At 50.4% G+C, this 24,317-nt stretch overlaps 10 protein-coding genes across 11 annotated transcripts; 5 read left to right on the forward strand and 5 right to left on the reverse strand.

The window, feature by feature from the left end:
• Positions 1-1,081: 1,081 nt before the first annotated feature.
• PV05_09138 (uncharacterized protein) lies at positions 1,082-2,144 on the reverse strand (the record flags this gene model as incomplete). Its single annotated transcript, XM_013458710.1, has 4 exons — positions 1,082-1,356; positions 1,488-1,706; positions 1,799-2,038; positions 2,096-2,144. 4 exons carry the CDS (start codon positions 2,142-2,144, stop codon positions 1,082-1,084), a joined length of 783 nt encoding a protein of 260 aa, XP_013314164.1.
• A 616-nt stretch (positions 2,145-2,760) lies between these two features.
• Positions 2,761-4,420, forward strand: PV05_09139 (uncharacterized protein; the record flags this gene model as incomplete). The annotated part of the gene is made up of 2 exons (XM_013458711.1): positions 2,761-3,724; positions 3,795-4,420. 2 exons carry the CDS (start codon positions 2,761-2,763, stop codon positions 4,418-4,420), a joined length of 1,590 nt encoding a protein of 529 aa, XP_013314165.1.
• Positions 4,421-5,010: 590 nt separating this feature from the next.
• PV05_09140 (uncharacterized protein) lies at positions 5,011-7,231 on the reverse strand. The gene is made up of 8 exons (XM_013458712.1): positions 6,915-7,231; positions 6,567-6,855; positions 6,187-6,514; positions 5,836-6,133; positions 5,701-5,781; positions 5,552-5,637; positions 5,197-5,486; positions 5,011-5,142 (listed from the first exon to the last, which is right to left on the reverse strand). The coding sequence occupies exons 1-8, from the start codon at positions 6,927-6,929 to the stop codon at positions 5,102-5,104; spliced, it is 1,428 nt and encodes a 475-aa protein (XP_013314166.1). The 5' UTR covers positions 6,930-7,231; the 3' UTR covers positions 5,011-5,101.
• Positions 7,215-9,211, reverse strand: PV05_09141 (uncharacterized protein). The gene is made up of 4 exons (XM_013458713.1): positions 8,756-9,211; positions 7,961-8,697; positions 7,430-7,895; positions 7,215-7,373 (listed from the first exon to the last, which is right to left on the reverse strand). Exons 1-3 carry the CDS (start codon positions 8,802-8,804, stop codon positions 7,641-7,643), a joined length of 1,041 nt encoding a protein of 346 aa, XP_013314167.1. The 5' UTR covers positions 8,805-9,211; the 3' UTR covers positions 7,215-7,373; positions 7,430-7,640.
• A 214-nt stretch (positions 9,212-9,425) lies between these two features.
• Positions 9,426-10,583, reverse strand: PV05_09142. 2 transcript variants are annotated; one of them, XM_013458715.1, is made up of 3 exons: positions 10,380-10,583; positions 10,242-10,327; positions 9,426-10,187 (listed from the first exon to the last, which is right to left on the reverse strand). In XM_013458715.1, the coding sequence occupies exons 1-3, from the start codon at positions 10,479-10,481 to the stop codon at positions 9,659-9,661; spliced, it is 717 nt and encodes a 238-aa protein (XP_013314169.1). In that variant the 5' UTR covers positions 10,482-10,583; the 3' UTR covers positions 9,426-9,658. The 2 variants fall into 2 exon arrangements, with proteins under 2 accessions (XP_013314169.1, XP_013314168.1); XM_013458714.1 differs by having other exon boundaries at positions 10,242-10,583.
• A 2,648-nt stretch (positions 10,584-13,231) lies between these two features.
• On the forward strand, positions 13,232-14,350 carry PV05_09143 (uncharacterized protein; the record flags this gene model as incomplete). The annotated part of the gene is made up of 2 exons (XM_013458716.1): positions 13,232-13,520; positions 13,578-14,350. 2 exons carry the CDS (start codon positions 13,232-13,234, stop codon positions 14,348-14,350), a joined length of 1,062 nt encoding a protein of 353 aa, XP_013314170.1.
• A 262-nt stretch (positions 14,351-14,612) lies between these two features.
• On the forward strand, positions 14,613-16,490 carry PV05_09144 (uncharacterized protein). Its single transcript, XM_013458717.1, has 2 exons — positions 14,613-14,968; positions 15,019-16,490. The coding sequence occupies exons 1-2, from the start codon at positions 14,831-14,833 to the stop codon at positions 16,252-16,254; spliced, it is 1,374 nt and encodes a 457-aa protein (XP_013314171.1). The 5' UTR covers positions 14,613-14,830; the 3' UTR covers positions 16,255-16,490.
• Positions 16,491-16,517: 27 nt separating this feature from the next.
• On the forward strand, positions 16,518-17,746 carry PV05_09145 (uncharacterized protein). Its single transcript, XM_013458718.1, has one exon. It carries the CDS (start codon positions 16,690-16,692, stop codon positions 17,602-17,604), a length of 915 nt encoding a protein of 304 aa, XP_013314172.1. The 5' UTR covers positions 16,518-16,689; the 3' UTR covers positions 17,605-17,746.
• Positions 17,747-18,305: 559 nt separating this feature from the next.
• Positions 18,306-19,214, reverse strand: PV05_09146 (uncharacterized protein). Its single transcript, XM_013458719.1, has 3 exons — positions 18,812-19,214; positions 18,627-18,756; positions 18,306-18,563 (listed from the first exon to the last, which is right to left on the reverse strand). The coding sequence occupies exons 1-3, from the start codon at positions 19,149-19,151 to the stop codon at positions 18,485-18,487; spliced, it is 549 nt and encodes a 182-aa protein (XP_013314173.1). The 5' UTR covers positions 19,152-19,214; the 3' UTR covers positions 18,306-18,484.
• Positions 19,215-20,161: 947 nt separating this feature from the next.
• Positions 20,162-23,063, forward strand: PV05_09147 (potassium uptake protein). Its single transcript, XM_013458720.1, has 5 exons — positions 20,162-20,552; positions 20,614-20,874; positions 20,993-21,757; positions 21,806-21,952; positions 22,018-23,063. Exons 1-5 carry the CDS (start codon positions 20,325-20,327, stop codon positions 22,981-22,983), a joined length of 2,367 nt encoding a protein of 788 aa, XP_013314174.1. The 5' UTR covers positions 20,162-20,324; the 3' UTR covers positions 22,984-23,063.
• Positions 23,064-24,317: the final 1,254 nt, after the last annotated feature.

Genomic DNA, 24,317 nt, shown 5'->3' on the forward strand with positions numbered 1-24,317 from the left:
TCAGTGTTGCTCAACAAGACAGACCGCAGCCAAGAGGACGCTATCTACTGTCTGTACAAGGCGATCACCGAGTCAAATATGCGCCCAAGAGTCAGTCTGGTAACAACTGGCTGCCACTTACTGTCGAATTGAATGCTTTGGGCTGAATCAAATGGACCTGTATGGCAAAGTTTAGGTCCTCTGCATTGTTTCTCCATGGGGCGCCTTGCACGAACGGAACCTTTCTCTAGGCGGACATAGGGTTTTTAGATAGGTCTTGCATTGAAACAGACAATATAGACCGTAATGCCATCACAAGTGAAGCTTGCAAAAAGCATGGTCATTCTCGAAGTATCGTTGACTAAGCAGGAAATACTCCACCATTTTGGCCTATAATATGACGGGAGTCACCCAGATACAATGAAGATACCAGTACTATGTAATGTGTCCGCCTCCACCGTAGCTTTTCCCAAACATCGGGGTCTGCTTTAAGTATCACACAAACTTTGGGCGTTGAATCGAAGTTCTGATGATGCCTGTCATCCATTTGGTAAGCAGTCCTGCTTGTACTTAGGAGCAGAAGGTTGACAGCTAGCACAGGTTCTTTTCGAGTTCAGAAATAGGACAAGCGGGACCACAATAGGTGATATATGTCAGCGGATGCTTGCTCTACAGCAGAAATGTATCCATCCTGTGACAGGACAGAACTACATTAGACGTGCTGTGGGAGGCAAAGATATAGCGGTGGGTGGACCACATATAGTAAGTCGACCTTCTGGAACAACAGGCATATTGTATACCAACACCTGTGGAAGGGAAGATACACTCATGCCTTTGTCATGGAATTTGATAACGACGATGACATACACTATTACTTGCACGACGACCCGATCCACCTAGCCTTTGCAAACAGCTTAGACGAACACGTAGAGAGTGTTCAGGCGCTCGATTTCGAGCCAGGATTATTTGGGGACATGAAGCCGTGAATGCGTTGTTCACAATGATGAAGCATGCTTACTTGCCTCCTCTCTTAATGAAATCGTCTATTGGGCCATTTCATGTGTTAGACAGTCTTCATTAATGCCACCATACCTTTCGCTAGCTAATTGATGGTATAACCTCCATCTACTACAAAAGTAGCTCCTTGTATAAAGCTTGCCTTAGAGCTAGCCAAAAACAGAACAACATCTGCAATCTCCTGAGGAGTGCCCATTCGATTCATTGGTGCCACTGCAATATCTCGTTGGAGAACATGTTTCTCGAACGTTTCCAGCATGGGCGTGTCGACGAGCCCAGGACATACACAGTTGACGCGGATTTGTGATGGAGAATAGTCAATAGCGTCTGCTCGGGTCATCCCTATTACAGCAGCTTTAGCTGCACAATATACAGCTATAAGTAAGATCATCAGTTCGTGCGTCCCGAAAGAACTAGTATAGCAGAGAATGGAACACAGCATGGTGTCAGAGTCATTGACAGTCATTTCAAGAGAAGTGGTCTGCACTGACAGGATTTTTCTCTTCCAACGACGCCCAGCTGACTGGAGATATTAACCACACTGCCTCGGTTTCCTGGTCGACCGTCGTGTGTGGGAAGTGGATCTTGCTTCAACATTTGTGCAATTTCAGCTCGTGAACACAGCCAGCAACCACGGTAATTGACACCATTGATCTGGTCAAATTGACCTGACGAAGTCAAGACCGAGCTCTGACTGTTTCCCAATATTCCTAGGGGGAAAGTTTACAGTCAGCCATGATAAAGCGTACCGCCAAAGAAAAGAGCTCTCCCGGAAGCGAATAGCATTAGTATTCGCACTCACCTGCAGCATTCACAGCATAGTCTATTCTACCAAACTTCCTTACTGTGCAATCCATCATGTTGATGATGTCGTCCTCGTTCGATATGTCAACGGTCAGGCTAAGAAGATCCGGTGCAGCAGTGAGGTCAAGTCCGCGGATCATCTGAGCTGACCCTGCCAACTTCGCCGAGTCGCGATCCACCAATATGATGCGTAAACAGCCCTCCTGCGCAAAGGAGAGCGCCACCTGCCTCCCAATGCCTGTATGACTTGGGTCAGTCCTCTGACTTTGCTTTCGCAGTAAGTTGATGCACGCACCGGAAGCCGCGCCAATGACAAGAGCGACGCCTGGGAACAGGCTGTCCATCATTTGATTGGTAGACAAAAGCCAGACCTCTGCAACTGTGCTCAATGGCGAATTGTTACTCGCACGCGTATGCCCCTCGGTACGGTCGCCCTCGTAGACTCAGTCTAAATGGCAAGTTGTTACATCTTTTCGAGTAGCACTGTAGTGACGTAAGGCTCCCTGGGTGGCTCCCGTAAAAACCATGAAGCTTGAACACACGGTAAGGAGAATCCAAAGCCACGTTTGGGATCTTACATGTTCTAGGCAATGTTAAGGGTCATAAGCGTCACAGCTCACTACCAAGGAGCATGGCAGTTTGTTCGCTGTGTCGTTTCCGAACTCCTGTCGGATCGTTATCTTCAGACTTGTGACTTGGTTCCTAGCAAGGGGTGGGGGTCTCTGCGTTCGTTGACATGGTTGACTAATCCTGTCTTGACCGAAAGTGGGACTTCCCGCGCCGTGTTCGGCTCCACATTCTTTGACGACGGGCATCTTTTGTATCTCGTGCTGTTCCATCTTGTAAGGACGCCCTATGGCCGATAGTGCGATAGACGTTGTTGTGCCAACTTCAGGTCATCACCTGGTGTTTGTCTCCATGATCTGTTCAATATCCTCTCCGAGGTTCTGAGAAATCAACATGGCCCACGAGATAGGGCTTGATGATACATCGTACCTCTCGCGGGTTCAGAATTTCGCTCTTACATATCCCTTGCATATTGTCACTGCGCTGATCGTCTTCCACCTGCTTCGCAACAAGTTCCAGTTCCATCTTGTTAGCATACCAGGGCCTACTCTTGCGGCATATTCCAAGTTCTGGAGGGTCTATAATGTCTGGAATGGTCAGGCACATCAAACAGCAATAGACTTGCACCGGAAGCATGGCCCCCTCGTGCGTATTGCACCGAATGTCATATCTGTGGGGGATTACTCCTATATTCAAATCATCTACAATATCAAGGAGAACTACACTAAGAGTGATTTCTATCCTCTTCAGTACATTACCTGGAAGAAGAAGATCGTGATGAACATCTTCTCCACCCAAAACCCTGACGAGCACAGATCTCAGAAGCGAAAGATTGGAGCTGCCTTTACGCTACCGAATCTACTGCAGTCGGAAGGAGCTATAGACTCCTGTATCCGTCTGTTCACACAACGTCTAGACGGACTTGTCGAAAAAGGCCATCCTATCGATTTGGGAGCCTGGCTACAATACTTTGCTTTCGACGTCGTGGGCGAGTTTACTTTTGCTCGAAAGCTCGGCTTTCTGGACCAGGGTAAGGACGTTGACGGAATGATCAAAGGTATCGAGGGAACCCTCGCCTATGTGGCCTTGTGCGGCCAAGTCCCCGAATATCATAAACTACTTCGAGGGAACCCCCTGTTGTCGCTGTTAACGCCCGCCATGGAGACTTACAATCAAGTACTACTCTTCACCTTGAAGACGATCAATGAACGGGCCCTGGTTAAAAACGGTGAACTGATCAGCGCAGACACAGGAGGAAGAGATATGCTTTCCAAATGGGCACATGTCAAATCATCCGACCCTACCAAGATGGACACCAAAGACGTTATGGTACATACTTCGACCAATGTTTTCGCAGGTACGATTACTATTCGACGTTCCAGTACTAGTACTTGTTGTGGAAGGAATGAGTATTGACTTGTAAAAAGGAAGCGACACTACCGCCATAGCCCTCCGAGCAGTAATTTACTACCTATGTCGAAGTCCAGGCTGCATGAAGAAAGTGCTTAAGGAACTTGCGGCCGCCGAGAAAGCTGGAAAACTGAGCACTATAATCACCTACAAAGAATCCAACACCGAGCTTCGCTATTTCCATGCTGCGATCAAAGAGGCAATGCGGATACATCCATCCGTCGGATTCCTTCTCGAACGACACGTACCGCCAGAGGGTGCTGTCATCTGCGGACATTTCATACCTGGTGGTACGATCGTCGGCATCAATCCCTGGGTGACTAATCGAGATGCTTCAATCTTCCCTGACCCCGACAAATTTATGCCTGAGCGATGGCTAGAGACACCGGAATCACGGCTAAAAGTGATGGAGAGTGTCGTTGAGTACAACTTCGGCGCTGGGAGCAGAAAGTGTATTGGAAGGAATATCTCGGTCATCGAATTGCAGAAAGTCCTACCGCAGCTGTTCAGGGAGTACAAGATCGAGCTAAGCCACCCAGAGGAAGAATGGCGCATCAAGAACCACTGGTTTGTGCAGCAGGACGGATTGATTTGCGACCTGACCAAAAGAACAGGATGGGACGATTTGGATCTGGCTTGTTGAGGTCTACCGAGCATTCTTGATGTTCAAGAAAATGGACGACATGACGCAAGAATTCCGATCGAAATGCATGTGAGAATGAGCCTGTCTCGTACGCCGACCTCTGGCGAGGACTCGACCTTACGCGACTGTGGAGAAATCAACCAACAGCAGCTGGGTTGCACCAGACGGTATCCCTTTCTGATACATGAATTGAGAAGCTCGCTGATCTGCATCGGAAACAATTCAAGAACATCACAGCCTCCCAGAACCTCAGCGTCACAAGGATGCTAAGATGATTGAATGACTCAAGAGTGCCCCAGAATGTTGCAGACGAGCCTGGCCGCCTGAGAGTGGTCAGCACAAAGCAATACTCCATATTTATTTGCCTGTAGCGACCATACACACATTCGTTTGTATCTTCTAGACATTCAAAACCAAATGAAGGGAGAATGTTCACCACAACAAAGTCCTGTGTTCCGATCTGTTTCTACTTGTGCCACGTCAGCACTAGACATACCACCACGTAAGACCAGAAGGACCGTGCACTACTTAAGCTATAATCCCTCACGACAAAGGTACTTTATGCAGGTGTTACTACATAAGCGACATTCGTGGGTTAGATTGTAGGACTAAATACTAAATAGTCTCGCCACTATATCTCTCAAGGCGTGTGCAACCCCGACAGCGTAGCTGCTGTGCTGTTCACGTTGACCCGGAATTATCTGCGCAACTGAAAACCCCACCTTCAAAGCAGTTAGCATCCAGTCGAGTAAATTGAAAAAAGGTTGTTAACGTACCAGTCCCACCGTTCGCGTACTCATCAACGATCTGCTGCACGGTGCCGTATGTGCCACCCACAGTGAGAAAAGTGCCGAGAAGCAGGAAGAAGCAGTGGAGGTAATAAAGCGCCCTGCGTGGGACGGTGTTGGAACGGTACTCGGCGTGATCGTGAAGCCAGAACCATGCTGGCAAGCATATAGCCATAGGCGCGAAGCAGATGGCCCCGGAAAGCGCCACGATGCTGTAGAAGACCGGAATCGCTTCTGCTAGAATGAAGGCGATGATTCCAAGCACAATAGTGCAGCCGCTAGATGGAGGATTTATGTCAGACGCAGGAACAAAAGCTTTGCGGCGGGTTCTTCATCGACTTACAACCATGTGCCCCAATGGATCATGGTGTTTGCTTGCAGGTGTTTCGAGTTGCGTAGAATGCGTACGAAGACGATTTTTGCCGGAACCTAAAAAGTCCAGCGTCAATGTGAGTTCGACAAAAAGCACGAGTGCTGTGAGTAGCCACTTACATGGAGCCATAGTAGTCCGCTGACAACAAGTCCAATCAACCCAATGCCGTATGCAACCTTCTTGACTGTAGGGCCAGCGCTCTGTAATACTGTCAGGGGCTTCGTAATCCATCACGCAAGGATACCATCACTTACACCGAGAGAAGGGGATGCCACCCATTTACCACAGTAAGCGTAGACGATTAGTCCAAAGGTCAAGTAAGAGCTGTTGATCAAGCCTTGGCTCGTAAACAAGGCTTTGTTGTAGTCGGCCGGGTTCTTCATCTCCGAGATGACGGGGACCATTGCCGATGTAGCAGAAGAGGAGACAAAGATAATCACGACAGCGACGATGCCGTTGACAAAGTCGGGGTAAGCAATAGCATGATAGCCCAAATCGTACGGCCCGGTCTGGGGAGCAGCGGCAGGTCGGTCGATCGTGGTAACGCCTATGCTACGTATAGTCAGACTGATATTGCTTGTGACATGGAAGGCTTCGGCACTTACACAACGATAAACACGGCGGTAAAGATGGAAATGAAGCCAGCCCAGCTAAGCCAGCCGATCTTTTCGAACTTCCGCAAGCTGGCTGCTGCTATCACAACCACGGTCGAAAGAAGGGACCACCATACTGTGCATGCGGCGTGCTCCGAGAGTGCATTAATCGCGATAGTAACTCCAAGAATACTGGCACCTGCACAGAGGACGTAGGTGAAAACGAAGAGCACTTCAACCGCCTCTCTTGCAATGGGCCCGCCACACACAAAGGCCATGTCGGAAATGCCGTGACATTCAGGGTGACGTTTGCGGAAGTTACCAAGGACATAGCCCCCATCTGGACAAAGTATGAGTGAACCGGATACCTATGTCATAAGAAGGAGTCTTACAGGTGTTGAGAAGTCCCCAGCCAACAACGTTGAAAGCGCCACCAACGGCACCAAGAACGTATATAGCACTTGGTATGTTAAGAACACCAAGGGCAAATTGGAGCTTCATGAAAATGACAGAGGTGCGTTTCCATCCGACGGTTCGAAAGTCGACACCGTCGTCAGTTTTCTTGAAAACTTCGTCTGTATAGATTTTGCCAAGTGAGGTCTCTTGGATGTCGGAGTCAGTCGGCGCCCCGACGGTAATTAGGTCGCCTTTCAACTCGGTGCTCGACATGGTCATGGATTTCTGCAAGATACTCGAGGTCAGCAAGGGCGATGTTCCAGAGCGAGGTGTGAGATGCAAACCAGAGATCTCGACATGTCGACTGCGTGATGGTATAAATGTTATTGCTGAGCCGTGGCTCACCAGCTCAAAGGCGTAAGAGATAAGTCTCATATCTACCGAACCCCCACTCATGGAACATCAGTGTATCGCCTTTCTAGACTCAAGCCACTGCCGGCCGCCCTGTCTGTAATCAGCCTCACCGCTCCTTATCTGTGACTTACACCTTGTGTTGTACAAGAGTTGCAATATGATAGACGTCGGCGGAGATACTGGCTGACTGGATGGATTGTGGGTTGGTGGAATTACTATCCATGGGTTGGAGCAAGACCCTTGATAACAAGCAAGCTCAGATCGGGATACCATAACTCGCCACTTACGGACGTTCTCACTGTGACTTGAAGCGTTGTGAGCAAGATACTGGTCGCCGATAGTCTAGAAGCGATAGTGGTGGCAAGTTTAATTTGACGCAATCTTTTCTTCTGGATGACCGTATCAGCTTGACTGGCAATCCAGACGATTAGGGAGAAAGAGTTACAGGTAGTGACGAGTACTGTTTAATTTCGTTAGCGATGGGCCTGAGCAGTGGTCTGACCAGGCACCCCAAGGGAGCATTTGGACATGACAGCTGATGGGCGACCCTGGGTTCGTCAAGGACGTTCGTGAAAGAGACGTGCGTGTGTTTAGGCTGCCCTCCTCGAGGGGAATACTTTGATATCTGCGGCCAATCGTGCCAGTAGGCTTGCTCTTCAAGCAGCGAGCCTCTGGGCTTCGTACTCGACAGCGGTAGGGAGCTCATCTTCCAGACTTATGCAACATGGTGCCCAACCGAGGAGACTTCTCGCCCGAATTGCCTTGCATCTGCTATTCTGACCCCAAATTCTGGACCCGAAAGGTTGCACCTGCTCCGTCTCCTCAGGAGAGAACTTCTTAACTTCAGCACTTTTGATTAAGCCCTTGGAAAATGCAATGCTCGTGATCCTCTGGCATATTTCCCCCCAGACCTATAGTCATGTCAGCTTCTTCTCCGCAATCGACGAGCCTGTATCGGAAGGTTAGGAGGACTTACGTGCTCGCCATTTTGTGCAAAGTAATACCCTTCAGGGCCCCAAGACGCTTTACCTCCGCCTACCAACGCTTGGCCGAGCAGCTTGACGAAGAGGTCACTGAGATCATATACATGCACATTGGTCCACTCGGCCTTTCCTTCGCCTACTTGGAATCCTTTACCGGTCTTCAGTATTGCCTCAGCAAGCATAGGGATTTGTGCGCTACGTTGGTTGCCAGTTCCCCGTCCAATGCCATAGATTGTTGGTGGGCATACGATAGCAGTCTTGATAAGTTCATCTTCCCCCGCGGCCAAGACAATCTTGTCAACATCACGGTGAAATGCAGAGTCAGGAAGTGAAGTGACCTCGTTGATATTGTCCCAGTCGTCAAAAATCTTGTCCGAAGCCTCTCCGAATGTATTGGTTTCAACGTCTTGAAACATGAGGATCCCAGTGCCGCTGACGTGAATCAAGAAGGACTGACTGCCCTCAGCAGCTCGTTGTTTCAACCCAGCGACGATGGCGTTAGCGGCGGGGACATGGTCAGCATTGGCCAGATTGATGATGATGTCGGCTTTGGTCGATTCGCTTTGGATCAGATGCGTATCATCTAAGGTGCCATAAACGACATTGACCTTCGGGTATGCAGCGGTCAAGGAAGCTCCTCGCTTGACGTCGCGAACGAGGACAGTGATGTTCGCAACTTGTTCGGAATAGGTATTCGCAATTGCTTTGAGCGCGTCGCCACCGATATAGCCTGTTGTGATGTCAGGTCGTTCTATCTGTGTTGGTATGGAGGGAGCTTGCTTCCATACCAGTGGCTCCAGTCACGAATATCTTCAAGGCCTTGATAGCTGACGGCATCGCTGTGCTGTTATTGTGCCGCGAGCGACACTGTGAATTTTCGACTTCAACAAAAGTCGTGCTTCTGCCGAGAAAGGAAACTCTATGGAAAGGTAGGACTCAATTATAAATCTGGACGAGATTTAGCTGGGCGAACCCGCTTCACCATCCCATACATTGAGATCCGACAGCCCCGAGGCCTCGAGAAGACGACCCCACTATTGTCATAGGGTATATGGACGGCGCGCCGGAAGGGCGCTTTGGCAGGGTTTTGAGTAACTTTGGCCAAAAGTGCGAGACTGCTCCTACGAGAGTGGTTTTGTCACAATCTCTGCATCCGCTCGTGTGGGGTTAGTGGTTAATATGAAGGCCGGGCGCTGGGACGGTGCTTGACTTGAGCCGGGCTGTTTCGCATCGTTTTCCATCCCAATGTTAGGCTTTTGATGTTGATTGAATTGGTCGAGGAATGGGGGTCCCGTTGGACGTCCCTTCGGCAAAGTTGCCTAACCCTCTCAAAGAATGCATCTGTTGTCCATGGCGAGAATGGGCCCAAACTTTTCGCTGTGGAGGCAGACGACAAAGATCAGGTCGATTCTCTCAATGTAACTTATTCAGCACATGGACAGACAGGAAGAGATTGCACTCGTTCTCAGAAGAAGGCGCGAGAGATATCAGCACGATCTATTGAGCCAGAAGTCTTTATTTCGAGCGTTGGCTATCATTTCCCTGATCCCACCCCCAATGTAGTATTGCCTGAGCCAGTAAGGCCGACAGTCCATCTGCCAGGAGTCAATATGCTTCCATCCCATCCTGAGCTCCAAGCAATGCCAGTATTTTGAGACCCCCAACTCCACGCTGTAAAGCAATTTCCGACATCAAAACACCCATCGGTAGCTGGCATACCGACCAGCAGTTTCACTCTTTCGGATGATCTTGACCACATTTCCTCTCTTGAGGCCCAAATATCTCGCTACAGGGTCGCTGTATTGGATGCGAGGTAATTGCGTCTCCTTCAGTCGATATCGATCAAGCAGGACCTTTTTCTCTTCCGCACTAAGCAAGACGTGCTTTGGTACCAACTCATGTCTAGTAATGTTTACAAGCAGATCCTGCTCTTGAAACCATTCCGCGGTGATTCCTCGTTCGGAGAGTGGTTCAAATGCACGAAGGGCGGCGGCCGTCACCGGTCCGATGGTGATGAAGATTCCGGTAGTGAATTTGTGCTGGTCGAGATGCTGAGCAAATGCTCGCAAATGTTTGATGCCGATTGTGGTCTCAGGACTGAATTCTACCCAGATCGTACCTGCGGTGGTTAAAGGTTCCGGATTCTGCTTGGTTGGTCGAGGTGTATCGCGTTTGATCATTTCTGGAGTGGGCACAGCTTGCAATCTCATCATTCTCCGACTGTGGTAAGCAGAATTAGCATAGTCGTGCTCAATTGTCGCTTTCTGGACTCACTCTGCGATACCAGTCTGTTTATCGCAATAGTCGTGCTGAAACTTGTCTCGGGAGATTGTGAGTTCATCCGCAGAGATCGCATATCCCTGGCAAGCTGTCAGTATGCTTACTGCTCCTTATTGCGTCCTAGGCGCATACTCTGTCAACGAGCATCTCGAGAACCGTCCTCCAGGTCCGCCATAATCTGGTGATTTCTTTCTCCGCGTCGACCGACAGCTTTGGGCGATCCTCGTAATCCATTTTTCAGTATGCCCTGCAAATAAGAAATACCAATATCCGGAACCGACGACAAAGTGACAATAGATGAGGGTTCAGTCGCGATGCACAAGCGCAGGCAGTCTGTTCTCCGAAAGAAAATGTGACCAGTCTTGGCGGAGAGGCGGCTCAACCACGGCTAAATCCGATCAGAGCTCACGTGGCGCTCTAAGCACTTGCCGCTATAAAACCGCCGGGCCCGTGGATTTGTCAGCGTGACCCGAAGCCCATGTGTTGGCCCTCGTTTTCTGTTCACTCGGAATACGACCTGCTCGGCGAAGTCTCGTGGTGAACGAGAATCAGCGGAAGAAAAAAGCTGTTTCCACTGCGACAAAGGCTTACAGCTACGCGTTTTCAGTGGAAATCCGATCTCATTACCATCGCGCAGACACTTGGACACTAGTGGATCTGTACCAATGTATCATGGTGTCAACGAGCCTTCCATCCGCGGAAGTGGACGGCGAACTTGTTGCAAGTAGGCCTAAGAATACTCAGAAAATCTACCGTAGTCTGGCTCCTGACTCTGCTCAGATGGAAAATATCAGTTCATCTCGATCCACAGTCCGGATGATGCGAAGGACCGGCGAATGAGGCGAAAGGCTCGATCGCACGCGGTGAAGCAAGCACTCTCGAACAAGCGAAAACTTCAGCGACAGTCCCAGGAGAACTTCCGTATATCATCTTCGAAAGATTACGCTGAGAGATTCGCGGGCAAAAAGCCACGAACCCAAACTCGTGTCGCGCCGCCGTCCTCTCTGTCTGGAGGCAGGCTTGATCCATTCCAGACGCTCGCTGTATGTTCATCGAGATTGCAGGTATTGCTTGGCGACAGTGAGATCCCCATGCCCCTTGGATGCTGGGCTGAACGAACTTTCATTAATTGTTGTAGATAGAGCTAGGCAGGCTGCGGAGCCTGTCTTCAGCGTTGCGGACGAGCTTGCATTTCACAGCTTTGGCTCAGTTTTCGAAACTGGGCTGGATGATCCTGCTCTTCTGAATGCTATCATGCTCACATTTGCATTTGCGGTGACGGAGGGAAGCATCGATCGAGAGTGTCTCGGCTACCAAAGTCAGGCAATGAGCTATATTCGTCAAAGAATGAGTTCACTGGACAGGGCTACCTCGGCATCCACCATCGGGGCCATCTTGCTACTAGCCGGTGTGGAGGTCTGTGGACCTTTTTGTTGCATTTTCCAACCGTGTCAAACTTAGAGCTACGAGTGACTGATAACTTGATGATCTAGGCTCGGCTTGGGATGCAATTCCAAGTTCAACTTCACATGAGGGCGATACACAAGCTGCTTGATATCTGTCGGGTAGAGGGAATACATCTCCCTGGCGGCATCAAACGGGCCATATTTTGGTAAGCCATAAGGCGAAGGGTTCAATGTCTTGCTCTTATACTTATTGTCAAATAGGCAAGACTTGAATTCCTCAGTCATGACAGGTTCTAGCCGCATAGTTGATCACACGACTTTCGCGGAGCTGCAATGGAGAAGGGACCCCTTCTCCCCAAGCTATTTCCGGCTGTCACCAGGATTCCAGGCACGGTCTCATCTACTAACCGAAGAGTTTATTGAAGTGCTTGAAGATATACATGCATTGCAGTGCATTCGAGACTTTTCTCGTTCCACAAGCCGGGATATACTACTGATGGCATCTATCAATAATCACCAAGCATCTATCCAATCCCGGCTAGAAAGATTAGTAGGTCTCTCTTCGATCTTGGATTGTTGTTGCCTTGCGGCATATCTATGCTCAAGTATGCTGTGCTGCAAGGTTTGGTGCGCTTTAGTCATCCCGGTAAGTCGACCATACTACGGATTGCTTTCTTGATCAATCACTTTTCTCACTCCTTTTGAGAAGATTTGGATGCAAACATGCCGGAAGATTGGCCCCAATTGTTAACTTGTCTACTAATAAGTTGACCGTATGCTGACTCTGCAAATCGTAGTCCAATGTTTCCGTACAGCTACTCCGCAAACTGCAACAAGTGAACGGCGATCCTTTGTGGGATGATCAACTTGATTTGCTACTCTGGCTTCTTTTCGTCGGCGGCGCATTTGCCCCAAGGGGTAATATACGCTCTGAATATGTCGTCCTCCTGCGCTGGAATATGACTTCCAGGCGTGAGGGCTTGTCCAGCTCATGGCCGGAACTGCTGGGAATCTTGAAGCAATTTATATGGTCAGATAGCGCATTCACGCCTCATGCCAGGGAGCTTTGGGAAGAAGTGTCAGTTTAAAATGGTTCATGACCTCTTTCACTCCGTTATGGTCGTAGCCGTGATTATAATGTAACGGCATTCTGAATACTGACGTTCTCGTGTACGGGGATGCACGACCGAGCCCGATGCTAGATCAGCCAGTGGCGTAGGACCTTTGCGGAGTACATTGTTCCCTAAATGGAAGTACCCATTTTCCTCATTGGGAATCATCTCCTTTCCATGACTGGGAGTATCTTCACTCCTTGATTGGAATTACCTCTTCTCCTTGGTTGGTAACAACTGAGCATATATCGTCTGAGGACCATCGGAACTAGATCCTTGCTTCCAGAAATATTACTTGGACCAAGCTGTGTTTTTTGAGTGGCGGGGCCAAGTAGTATAAAAGCACCACAGTCCTTGCTGTTGAGATGTTTCTCTCCTTGATACTCAGGAGAGTGCCCTAACACAAGAGGTTGAGATAGTATATAACGTTACTAGTATCCTGACGAACACCCGAGATCCCATGAGTATGGTTGAATCACGTCTTTTCAACCCTTTGAAAATAGGCAACGTGGAGTTGAAGCATCGCATTGGGATGCCGTCACTCACACGCCTCCGAGCAGGTGACGACCGTGTGCCAACGACTTTGATGAAGGACTATTACGGGCAGCGGGCCTCTGTCCCCGGCACCTTGATCATCACAGAGGGCACCTTAGTATCTCCATCAGCCTGTGGAGCCTTCCCTAACGCGCCAGGGATTTGGAGTAAAGACCAAGTCGCTGCATGGAAAGCGATCACCAACGAGGTTCACAGCAAAGGTTCCTTCATATTCTGTCAGCTCTTTGCAATGGGCCGTGCTGCTGATGTTGAGGTAGCTAAGGCAGAGGGAATCAGCATTGCAGCACCTAGCGCCCTTCCAATCGACGAAAACTCCCCGATGCCAAAAGCCATGACCATCGAAGAAATCAAGCAAATGATCCGAGACTTTGCCACCGCCTCAGAGAATGCAATTAGCGCAGGGTTCGACGGTGTCGAGTGCCACGGCGCGAACGGTTACCTCATCGATCAATTCATTCAAGATGTCAGTAACAGGCGCGACGATGAGTATGGTGGTAGCGTGGAGAACAGGTCCCGCTTTGCCAACGATGTCATGAAGGCTATGGTCGATGCAGTCGGCCCAGAGCGTGTTGGGCTCCGTCTAAGCCCTTGGAGTACATTCCAGGGCATGAGAATGGAGGATCCCATCCCGCAATTTACGGACATCATCAGCAATGCCAGCCAACTGAATCTCGCGTACCTCCATTTGGTCGAATCACGGATTTCCGGTGCCGAAGATTCCGATAGCAACGACCGTCTAGACTTTGCATACGAGCTCTGGAAGAGACCCATCCTTGTTGCCGGGGGTTTCAAGCCTGTGGAGGCACAGAAGCTAGTCGATGAAGAGCATCCGGACAAGGATATCGTGGTCATGTTTGGGAGATACTTCATTGCAAACCCAGATCTGGTGTATAGGATCAAGAAGGGGGTGGAGCTCAGTGCGTACAATCGTAAGACTTTCTACATCAGTCAGTCACCCGTGGGCTATCTGGACTATCCATTCAGCATGGAGTACCTGGGGAACGAGAAAAATGCCATCAGCTCGGCTTGAAGAACACCACATACCTAGGTACTAGGCAGATAGAGCTATTAGAACTGATACAGTTTAATTTCTTCCGACGCAACGAATATGGCCATCATGGTGTTCAAGACAAGAGATAAACTAGGTCAGCCGCCGTTATTCAGGAGTAAGGATAGGGAATAGGGCGGCAAGACCTTCCTCCCCAATTGGGATCATCGCGACCGGATCTCCCAGCTCGCCTGATCCTTGGCACAACTTTTCGAATTTCGTTTTCTCCACACCGAAATGAGAGTGAACACCGAAGATCTCGAGGTCCTCACCGATCTAGACACTCGACTCTTCACTGAGACTCGGGCTGTCACTTTCCTATCACTCCTCTTATTTTGATATCGACACATTCCTTCGCCTAATGCGATTCTAGCATGGAGTAGCTATTCCCTATACCATTTACCACTACATCGATTCGTCCACCGGTAACTCGACTCTGGATTCCAACCGTCAGCCCCAGCCATGGCCGACGCTGAAACCTCCCCGGCACCTGCCGATACTGGCGCTCAGAAGGTCCGACCTGAGAAGCCAGATGAAGCCAAGTACAAGGCCGAGCTAGCCAAGGCTGAGAAGGACCACGAAGCTGCGCAGGCTAGATTCGTATGAAGTTGTGAGTCCAACTTGTTGAAGAAGATACTGACTCCTTTTAGAACGCCAGCCGTGCCAAGATCGACAGCGCTCGTCCTGGAAAGTCCTCCCCTGCCAATGATCGATTCAAGGAACTTGTTGAGGAACAAAAGTCCATCCGTCAAAAGCAGCAGGAACACAAGGCGGGCAAGGCAGGCTTACAAGAGAAGTTCAACAAGAATGAATCCGAGATCAAGAAATGGATTGCCGAACAAAAAGACGTCCGCACACGGGCTGGCTTCAAGAGCGCCGACGAGATCGACGCCAAGATCGACAGCATCACGAAGCAGGTCGACTCTGGCACCATGAAACTGGTGGACGAGAAAAAGGCTCTGGCCGAGATCTCTGCCTTGAAGCGACAAAAGAAGACGTTTGCTGGTTTGGACGAGTTGCAGCAGAAGATCGACGAGAGGAAGGTTGAGAACGCCGAACTCAGAAAATCCTTCGATAACCAGGAGACTCGGGATCTGTCGCAGAAGTACGAGAACAACCAGAAGGAACTCGACGAGATCAAGGCTGCTCGTGAGGGCACTAACAAGAACTTTGATGCTTTGAAGGCGGAACGGGAGAAACTGTACCAGGAACAACAGGCCACCTATGCTGCCATCAGAAAGGTCAAGGACGACTATCACACTCAGCGCAAGGCTTACAAGGAGTACGAAGATCAGCTCTACCAGCAGAGACGTGAACGCCAGAAGGCTGAACGAGATGCGTACGAGAAGGAAAAGCGCCGCCGTATTGCCGAGCAGAAACTCGAGGAGGCGAGTGAACCGGCGTTCATGGATGAGATCCGTACTGCAGAAGCTCTTATCCGTCACTTTGATCCATCCTACAACAACGAAGGTGGCGAAAAGGAATCTAGTCAGTACGCCGCTACCGCCCAACGTACTGTTGATGAGTCTGGCTTCAAGGGTATGAAGGTGATGAAGAAGGAAGACGAGGACTTCTTCGTCGGTAGCGGAGGCAAGAAGAAGGGCAAGGGGGCCAAGAAAGGTGGTGCCGCGACTGCTGAATCTGGCAAACTCAACATGAACATTGGTATCATCGAGCAATTGGCCAAGGTGGGCGTCGATCCCCCAAGCACTCAAGCCGACGTTCCTGGGGTTGTAGAGAAATTGAAGGCAAAGGCAGAGGGCTGGAAGAAAGACCAGAAAAGCCAGACGGAAAAGAACATCGAGAAGGCGAGAAAGGAGATCGAGAAACTGGAGGTGAATGGTGCCGCTGACGGTACTGGTGCCGAAGCTTCCAGTGCTGCTTGAACATCCATATATGCATGGATATTGCCTACAACCGGAGAGTCTCGATATTCTTGCCATTGAAAACGAGATGCATCTTTACAGATGAAGAATGAGAATTACTAGCATGACCTTTATGCCCCTATATGCCCTGGATGTGCCAGAGAAGCAGCTGTCATCAGGCAAATTCTTTATCTCCATTAAATCCGCGTATCTCGACGTCATTGGACAAGAGTCGACGAGGTGCCGATACAATTCACAAAAACATTTTCTTACTCTCTTCTTCTCTTCGTTGCTGCCCGGTATCCCAGATTCTGTTCCGTCAAAGCTACTCAGATAGCTAGTACCCTGTGTTGACCTGGCTCACAACATTTCATCACGACTTGAAACTATCCTACTCGTCCTTGACCACCCGAGGATCCCGACCTCGTCCCCCATAAAACAGCTACAGAACTCCCTATGGCATCCGTCTTTCGTCCTGGGGCCCTCGCCCTGATCACCGGCTCCGCCTCCGGAGTAGGCTTCGCATTTGCGCAGCACTGCCGTCGCCAGGGTATGCACCTCGCTTTGATTGACAACAACAGCGCATCCCTCCAAAAAGCCTCCCAAGCCCTCCAGTCATCCACATCCTCTGGCACCGAGAAACCGCAAACCTTGACTTATGAGATGGATGTTTCCGACCTCTCCGCCTGGAGCAAAGTCCACAGCGACCTATCGTCCAAATTCTCCACGATCGACCTCCTCATGCTCAACGCGGGAATGTCCATCAAGACATCCAACCCCTGGACCGATGCAGAATACTTCCACAAGACCTTCAGCGTCAACTTCTTCGGCATGGTGCACGGCCTGGCGACTTTCCTGCCCATGGTTCAGAAGTCCACCGGTCCTTCCGCCGTCATCCTCACAGGCTCAAAGCAGGGCATCACCAACCCGCCCGGCAACCCGGCGTACAATGCCACCAAATCCGCTGTGAAGACGGTGGCTGAACAACTCGCCTATGATCTCCGGACCAAGTCATCGCCCGTGTACTCCCCACAAGTTTCTGTCCACTTGCTCGTGCCGGGATGGACGTTCACCGGACTAAGTGGAAACCAAGGCCCGGTGCCGGACGAGGAGGCGCTGAGCAAGAAGCCCCGCGGCGCGTGGTTGGCCAGCCAGGTGTGCGACTACGGCGTCAAGAAGATGGCCGACGGCCAGTTTTATATCATTTGTCCCGACACGGACGTTGATGAGGCGTTGGATCAAGCCAGGATGACGTGGGGTGCGGGCGATGTCACGGAGGGGAGGAGCGCCTTGAGCAGGTGGGACGACAATGTGAAGGATGAGGCGGCAGAGTGGATTGGCAAGGAGGCTGCTAGGAGGAGGGGCGAGTAGCGGCCCAACATGCAAGAGATACGCAGAAGGTGGTGGTCGAGATGGCAATTCTGCGTTGACAGAGGTCCTGGTGGTAGTGACCAGCTGAACAGTACAAATGGTGTACAAATGGTTTTCAAATGGAACAGTTTTCGCGCCTCCACCTATGCTTCAACCCTTTCTTCCTGCGCATTTGTATCTCGAGTCCTTCAGCGGACCTGCCACTTTCTTACTGGACTGCAAAGCCCCCCTTGATCTGCGGATCATCCTTGCGGCCTAACGTTCCCGGGTAAGGAGGGTGCTGCCGAACAGAAGCATTAGCCAATGAGATACGAGAAACGTGCAAAATACTTGTTCCGTCCTCCCGGACCCCTTCTATCGTGGCTTAGATCTAATGCCTACCTTTCTGATGGTATACAAGATCGTATACAAGATGCTTGAAATGAATCTGATTACGTCTTGTGAAGAAACAGGCTTTTGAAGATGTGAATCGTCTGGCAGCGTCATATGAAAGATCATCTTCTTCACGTAGGGAAGCTTCCATGGAGCATTTTGCTCACTGAGATGTTGAGATCCGCTGCTCACGACGTGCTCGATACTATTCTCTTAGAATTAGGCCACGGTAGACCTGCGTCATTGCTTCGAGATCATGTATGCGCTTGCCCTGACTAATTTTGATATTGTGTGCACATCCTGCGGCGGATTTTTGTAAAGTAGACAGTATGGAGCTAGCAAGTATTTGGGAACACATGAACAGCGGATATTGAAGATGGGCAACGAGAGTGAAAATTTGCCTAGAAGCGTCCGATCTTTGAGTCAAGGAAAGATGGCGCGACGATGGAAAGTTGGTAACCACAATTCGCGCAAGGGCAATGGACTTTGCGCCTTGATTTGGTATAGGCTATTGTGCAAGATGAGCTGGCCTGGGAGCAGTCGGCTGCGCCTTTGTCGATGAAATAGCTTTTGCGAGATCTGTTCTGCTATGCGAGTGTTAGTGAAACAGTACTCATCACATGGCGAGTTCTCCCTGGGAGGTAACATACCAGATTGGACAAGTACCAGAAACCCTCAACAACCAAGGATCAATACAACGATGATGGTATATGTGCCCGCAAGAAAGTATGCGTACTTCATCAGAAGAGGCGAATGTTTCGACACAGACGGGACAATCATCTGGCCATGTTGTCAGTGTAAGAAGCTTGGGGACAACCCCAAACACTGAGCTTGCCTTTTGTAGAGACATTCTTATCGACTTGGCCGCCGACAGAGATGTTTGCCTCTTCATCCGTAGCATTGTCCAACCGCGCAACTCTGACCACAGTCTTGTATTTTACTAAAGGTATCGAATCCACGAATGACTTCGAGACTCCAGTGTCTCTTTGCTCTTTGATTATATGCCGATATACCAAGATCGTGGGTTCAGGCTGAGGTGGCCGTTTCCAGCCAGTGCACCAAGCTATAAGGACAATCAGGAATAGCATACCAACCAGCACAGATACCGTGACAACGGTTCTGTTCTTGGGGGTGACGTTGGCAGCAGCATTTGCACTGACTGGTTGAGACGCCATAGTATTGTGTGCTGCTTCCAACTTGGCAACGGGAGTACGGACCCTGTTATATCAGGCCCATTGCCCTAGCGTGGATATTTATGAACTGGAATTCCATGATCAAACTGCTTGTTCACTGATATCTGGAAATTATCCGCTGCAGACTGCCTATTAAGGACATGGGTCGTGCAAGAAGCGAATCGTGTATGAGGCATTTTCCTCCTGAGAGATGTGGAGTGGGCACTGCCTCGATCAACAGCAACCGGGGAAGCGCAAGAGATGGAATGAAAGCCCCTGCAGGAATGGTTTAGTACCATGCTATGGTGTGCGTGGGTGTGCTGTTCAGGAGTTGGGTCTAACTGGTACCTAGGCTCGTGGTGTAAGTACTTTCTCCCAGACCAATGAAATGCTCTCCAGACGCTGCAATAAAGTTGCCCCGAAACTGCTTGGCTTCCGGGCAAACCCTCCGCTGACACAATCTTCTTAATCAAAAACTGGACCATTTTTATGTGTTGCCCTTCTCGATCCAGCAGAACAGCTTTGGCAACCGATGAATATGCCCATCTCGACGATGCCTGTGCTAGAATTCTACGTATCATTGATGCAACAAGAGCGACATGACAAGGATGACCTCTGCAACCCGAGCAATCCAGCTGCATATCGCCATGATTTCCATATTCTGCAGAACTTCGCACCTATTGCCCACTGGCGAACCAGGGTGGGCTGGCAAGCATCCCAGTACGTCAAGGTGATGAATCGGGATGCGAATTAAATCGCTCATATCAAGGCGTTCCCAACGCTGAAGTGGCAGTGCATGTAGACGAGCTGCCAACCCAGGATTGGCTCCAGGCATACCAACGGTAAGACGGAACGTCCTCCGGCAAGACGGAATTTCCATTTTCGGCCTGTGTACATGCATTGCCTATCGTGAGTTCACATGCCAGTTCGATTCGACATCTCTACACGGGTCTGCAGGTGCGTATATCTTAGCCCTGAAAGCGGAATGGTATTCATCCCCTTGCGTTTACCGCCACGTTTCGGTGGGATGCTTTTTTTCGTCTTTCTGGTGCTCCCACGACATAAATTCCCCCTGTCGACCACGACTCAGCCAAGTATACCGCCTCAGCCAGGTTCGCAGGGAATTTCTTCTCAGTTCCTCGCAGAAGCTGTGTGACTTCTGCTGCTGAAGTCAACATGGCTACCACTATCCGCATCGCCGACGAAGTCCACCCAAAAACTGGTGTAGAGTTCACTAGGACGGATACACAGACATCGAGGAATGCCAGACGGGGCAGCATTGGCGACGATGGCATCTACAATATCCGCTCTCGCTCTCGCCAGCCATCTCGCGCTCCTTCTGGCGATTACAAACCAGACGATGACCCAGGACTACGCAAAGAAGGAGATTTCAAGCAGGTGCAGGTACGAAATGACAACCGCTTAACCGCGCTTTATGAACGTTTCTAACTTGGTCGCTTCCTAGGTGTTCAAAGGAAAAATGCTGCTGTGGCTAGCATACCAGTCAATTGGTGTCATCTACGGCGATATCGGCACCAGCCCTCTCTACGTTTACTCTTCTACATTCTCCTCTGCACCATCATACAATGATCTGATTGGTGTCCTGTCTATTATTATCTGGTCTCTCACCATGATGGTTACAGTGAAATATGTGTTTATCATTTTGCGCGCCGACAACGACGGCGAAGGAGGAACTTTCAGTACTTACTCACTTTTGAGTCGCTATGTACGTAAGAGCAGGCGTCTGGAACCCCTCTGCCATCCCACTTGCTCCTTACAGTGTTATGGCAGACCGGGACGCGGGTTTGTGACTTCCATGGTGGAAATACTGACAATTGGACAAGTTGAACATAACGAACCGCGACCCGCGTGAAGCCTCCCTTGTCCGCATGCGCCGCCACGCATCTGGTGACCTCGAAGCTGCGGGCCGTGTCATGCGTCAAGGCATCGAATCGCACAAATTTTTTCGGGGGCTACTGAAAGTCATGGGCGTCCTGGCCGTGGCTATGGTCATCGCTGATGGCGTCCTCACCCCCGCTCAATCCGTCCTCGGCGCTGTCCAGGGCGCAGAAGTGGTCAACCCGAGTCTCTCGAAAGGCACGATCATTGGCATCACAGATGCCATTCTGATCGTCCTGTTCCTGGTCCAGCCACTAGGTATCACCAAGATCACTGTCGCGTTCGCGCCGATCGTTATCATCTGGCTGGCATTCAACGCCGTCTTTGGCATCTACAACCTCGCCAAATATGACGCATCGGTGTTCAAAGCTTTTAATCCAGGATATGCATTCAAGTTTTTGATCCGCCATGGCGAACATGGTTGGAGACAGCTAGGTGGCATTTTGCTCGCTTTTACCGGCGTTGAGGCACTCTTCGCCGACTTGGGGGCATTCAGCAGGCGAGCCGTGCAGTTCAGCTGGCTTTGCTACACTTTTCCATGTCTCCTGCTGGCATACATCGGCCAGGCAGCTTACATCAGTGAACATCCGGAAGCATACTCGAACCCCTTCTTCAATGCCGCTCCGCCGGGCACAATCTATCCAGCACTGATCATCGCCGTTCTCGCGGCCATCGTGGCATCACAGGCCATCATTACAGCTACATTCCAGGTGAAATTCATTCCTCGGAATCAGGTTTCCACATCTGACTCGCAATAGCTCCTCCACCAAGTGATGAAACTCTCCTATTTCCCACAACTCAAAGTCATCCATACATCCAAGATCTTCCACGGCCAACTCTACATCCCTCTCGCCAACTGGCTCCTCATGATCGGCACGATCCTCATTGCCTCAATTTACAACAACGTAAGCCACATCTTCTACCCGACTTCTCTTCTCTTGCTGTTCATCTTCCCGCTAACTATCGTCAGACCACATCCCTCGGTAACGCCTACGGTGTCTGCGTCATGTTCGTCACCTTTTTCGACACCTGCATGGTCGCCCTGACGGCCATTTTCGTCTGGCGCTTTTCTCCGTACCTGGTCTTCTTCCCATGGCTGATTATCGCCTGCCTTGACGGCACATTCCTTTCTTCGGCTCTAACAAAAGTCCCGGACGGCGCTTGGTTCACCATCACTCTAGCGATAATCCTCGCGTCTATATTCCTACTCTGGCGCTTCGGCAAGGAACAGCAGTGGTTTGCCGAAGCTGAGGACCGCTTCCCGACCTCGCACTTTGTCCAGATCGGCCGTGACAATCAGTTGCAATTGTCGAAGCGTTTTGACGGTGACCGCCTGAGCACGATCAAGGGGTTCGGCATCTTCTTCGACAAAGCCGGCGAAACGACACCCATCATCTTCAGCCAGTTCGCTATCAAGCTCACGGCTGTTCCGGAGGTCATGGTGTTCTTCCATTTGCGTCCATTGGAAATTCCCTCGGTCCCTGCCTCCGAACGGCATTCAATCTCGCGACTCGCCATCCCACACTGTTACAGACTTGTTGTTCGATATGGGTATAACGACGAAGTCATCACGCCAGATCTTGCTGCGGTCGTGTATGAGCAGATCCGGCTCTACGTTTTGAGTGGAGACTCGAAGTCGAACCTCATGCCTGACGGAAAGGAGGACAAGTCGAGTGACGAAACCACCCCGGCAGCCGAGAAGGTCGGTGAAGAGTCGTACAATGCCGAACTCGCCACGCTTGATGCCGCTTTTGCACATAAGATCATCTACATCATCGGCAAGGAGCAGATGAAGATCAAGCCCAAGACAAATTACTTCAGGAGGGTCTTACTTTGGGCTTTTCTGTGGATCAGGGACAACACAAGGACCAAGATGGCCAATCTTAACGTTCCTATGGACAGAGTGATTGAGGTGGGATTCTTGAAGCAAATTTGAGAAACGCATACACTGCTCTGGGAGGCTGGCCGTTGTTGGCAATATGCGAGATAGACATAAATTGTATTGGCAATACTAATGGACCCAAGATCAGTTGAGTGGAAATGTCATGATCCGTCGCAAAAGTCGACTCGGATGACTTTTGCACATCGCAATATCCCATCTGGAGGTGGACACTTGATTCCACCGTCGGTGAGGAACAAAGCCGATTGTCCAACACGGCCATCTAGCCATACTCCCGCAGTCGGACCAATACAATCTGAGCAATCCCGTCCCTGGACAACTGCCTCCATATCATGGTTCGTCACCTTGTCATCTCCCAACTCTAGGTTTACTTTCACTATTGCATTGTCTCGGTGGGTTGTCACGTATGCAACCGCCGGTTTACCGTCACGGTCGTCTAGAATCAAGTCGTCCCACTGCCAGCCCCTTCCAAGCACTTCCGCTTCGCCTACTGGGTTGAGGGTACACGCACCGACCTGCACTCGACAGAGAAGCTTTTGCTGTGTGCTTGTGTAGTATACACATTTCGTCTTGGCCGAGTATTTCAATCCATTCGTGCCGGGCTGAATGTCCGACAGGTCCAACTTCCCAGCCATTGTACAGTGAGAGTACCAAACTTCGGCCTTTGCTGTAGGATGAGGCAAGGCCGACAGGTCGAGGTCGATACGCCATATACACGAAGCAAAACTGTCGGCGGCGAGAAGTACTGAGTCTGATAAGGCACAAAGCCCATTCAAGACCCGGGCACTTGGAGGAAATTCCATAATCGTCCTTGGCCGTAGGCGGACCGCGGATGCAGCATTGTCGAGCATGCGTAGGTATGATTTGGCCCCAGACGACCCTGAGAGTTCGCTGGTCACAAGATATCGCACATTTGGGTTGTGAGGAGCATTTACGATGCCCATAGGCCGCTGGCCCTCCTCGAATGTTGCGACAAGAAGAGGAGATACTGAGTACCCAGACTCTAGACAAGGGGGTAGCCAGTAGAGCTCCTGCCGGTTGAGGCAAGTGATGTAAAACCCCGTCTGGGTAGATCCAGCAATGTTCTCGAGGAAGAAACCGGGAGGAAAGGACGCCGCGACAGAGACCTGCGCTTCTTTCATCTTCAGCATATGGTCTACCGGTGTTTGCAAAGCTTGAATTTTTGCAGTCACAGAACAGTGTGACAAACTCAGGCTGAGTGTTTGACGTTTATGGTCTGTTCTTCCGTGGATTGTCCTCCTTCATCCACGGTACGGGGAGAAAGAGATCGGCTCGACCTCACTTCACGCCTCGGCTACTATGCTAGTGTTACATCTCTCGCGGCTGGCTTTCAGGCTGTCGGGACGGTT

The sequence above is a fragment of the Exophiala xenobiotica genome (genome assembly GCF_000835505.1).
Source record: "Exophiala xenobiotica strain CBS 118157 unplaced genomic scaffold supercont1.5, whole genome shotgun sequence".
Lineage (NCBI taxonomy): Eukaryota > Fungi > Ascomycota > Eurotiomycetes > Chaetothyriales > Herpotrichiellaceae > Exophiala > Exophiala xenobiotica.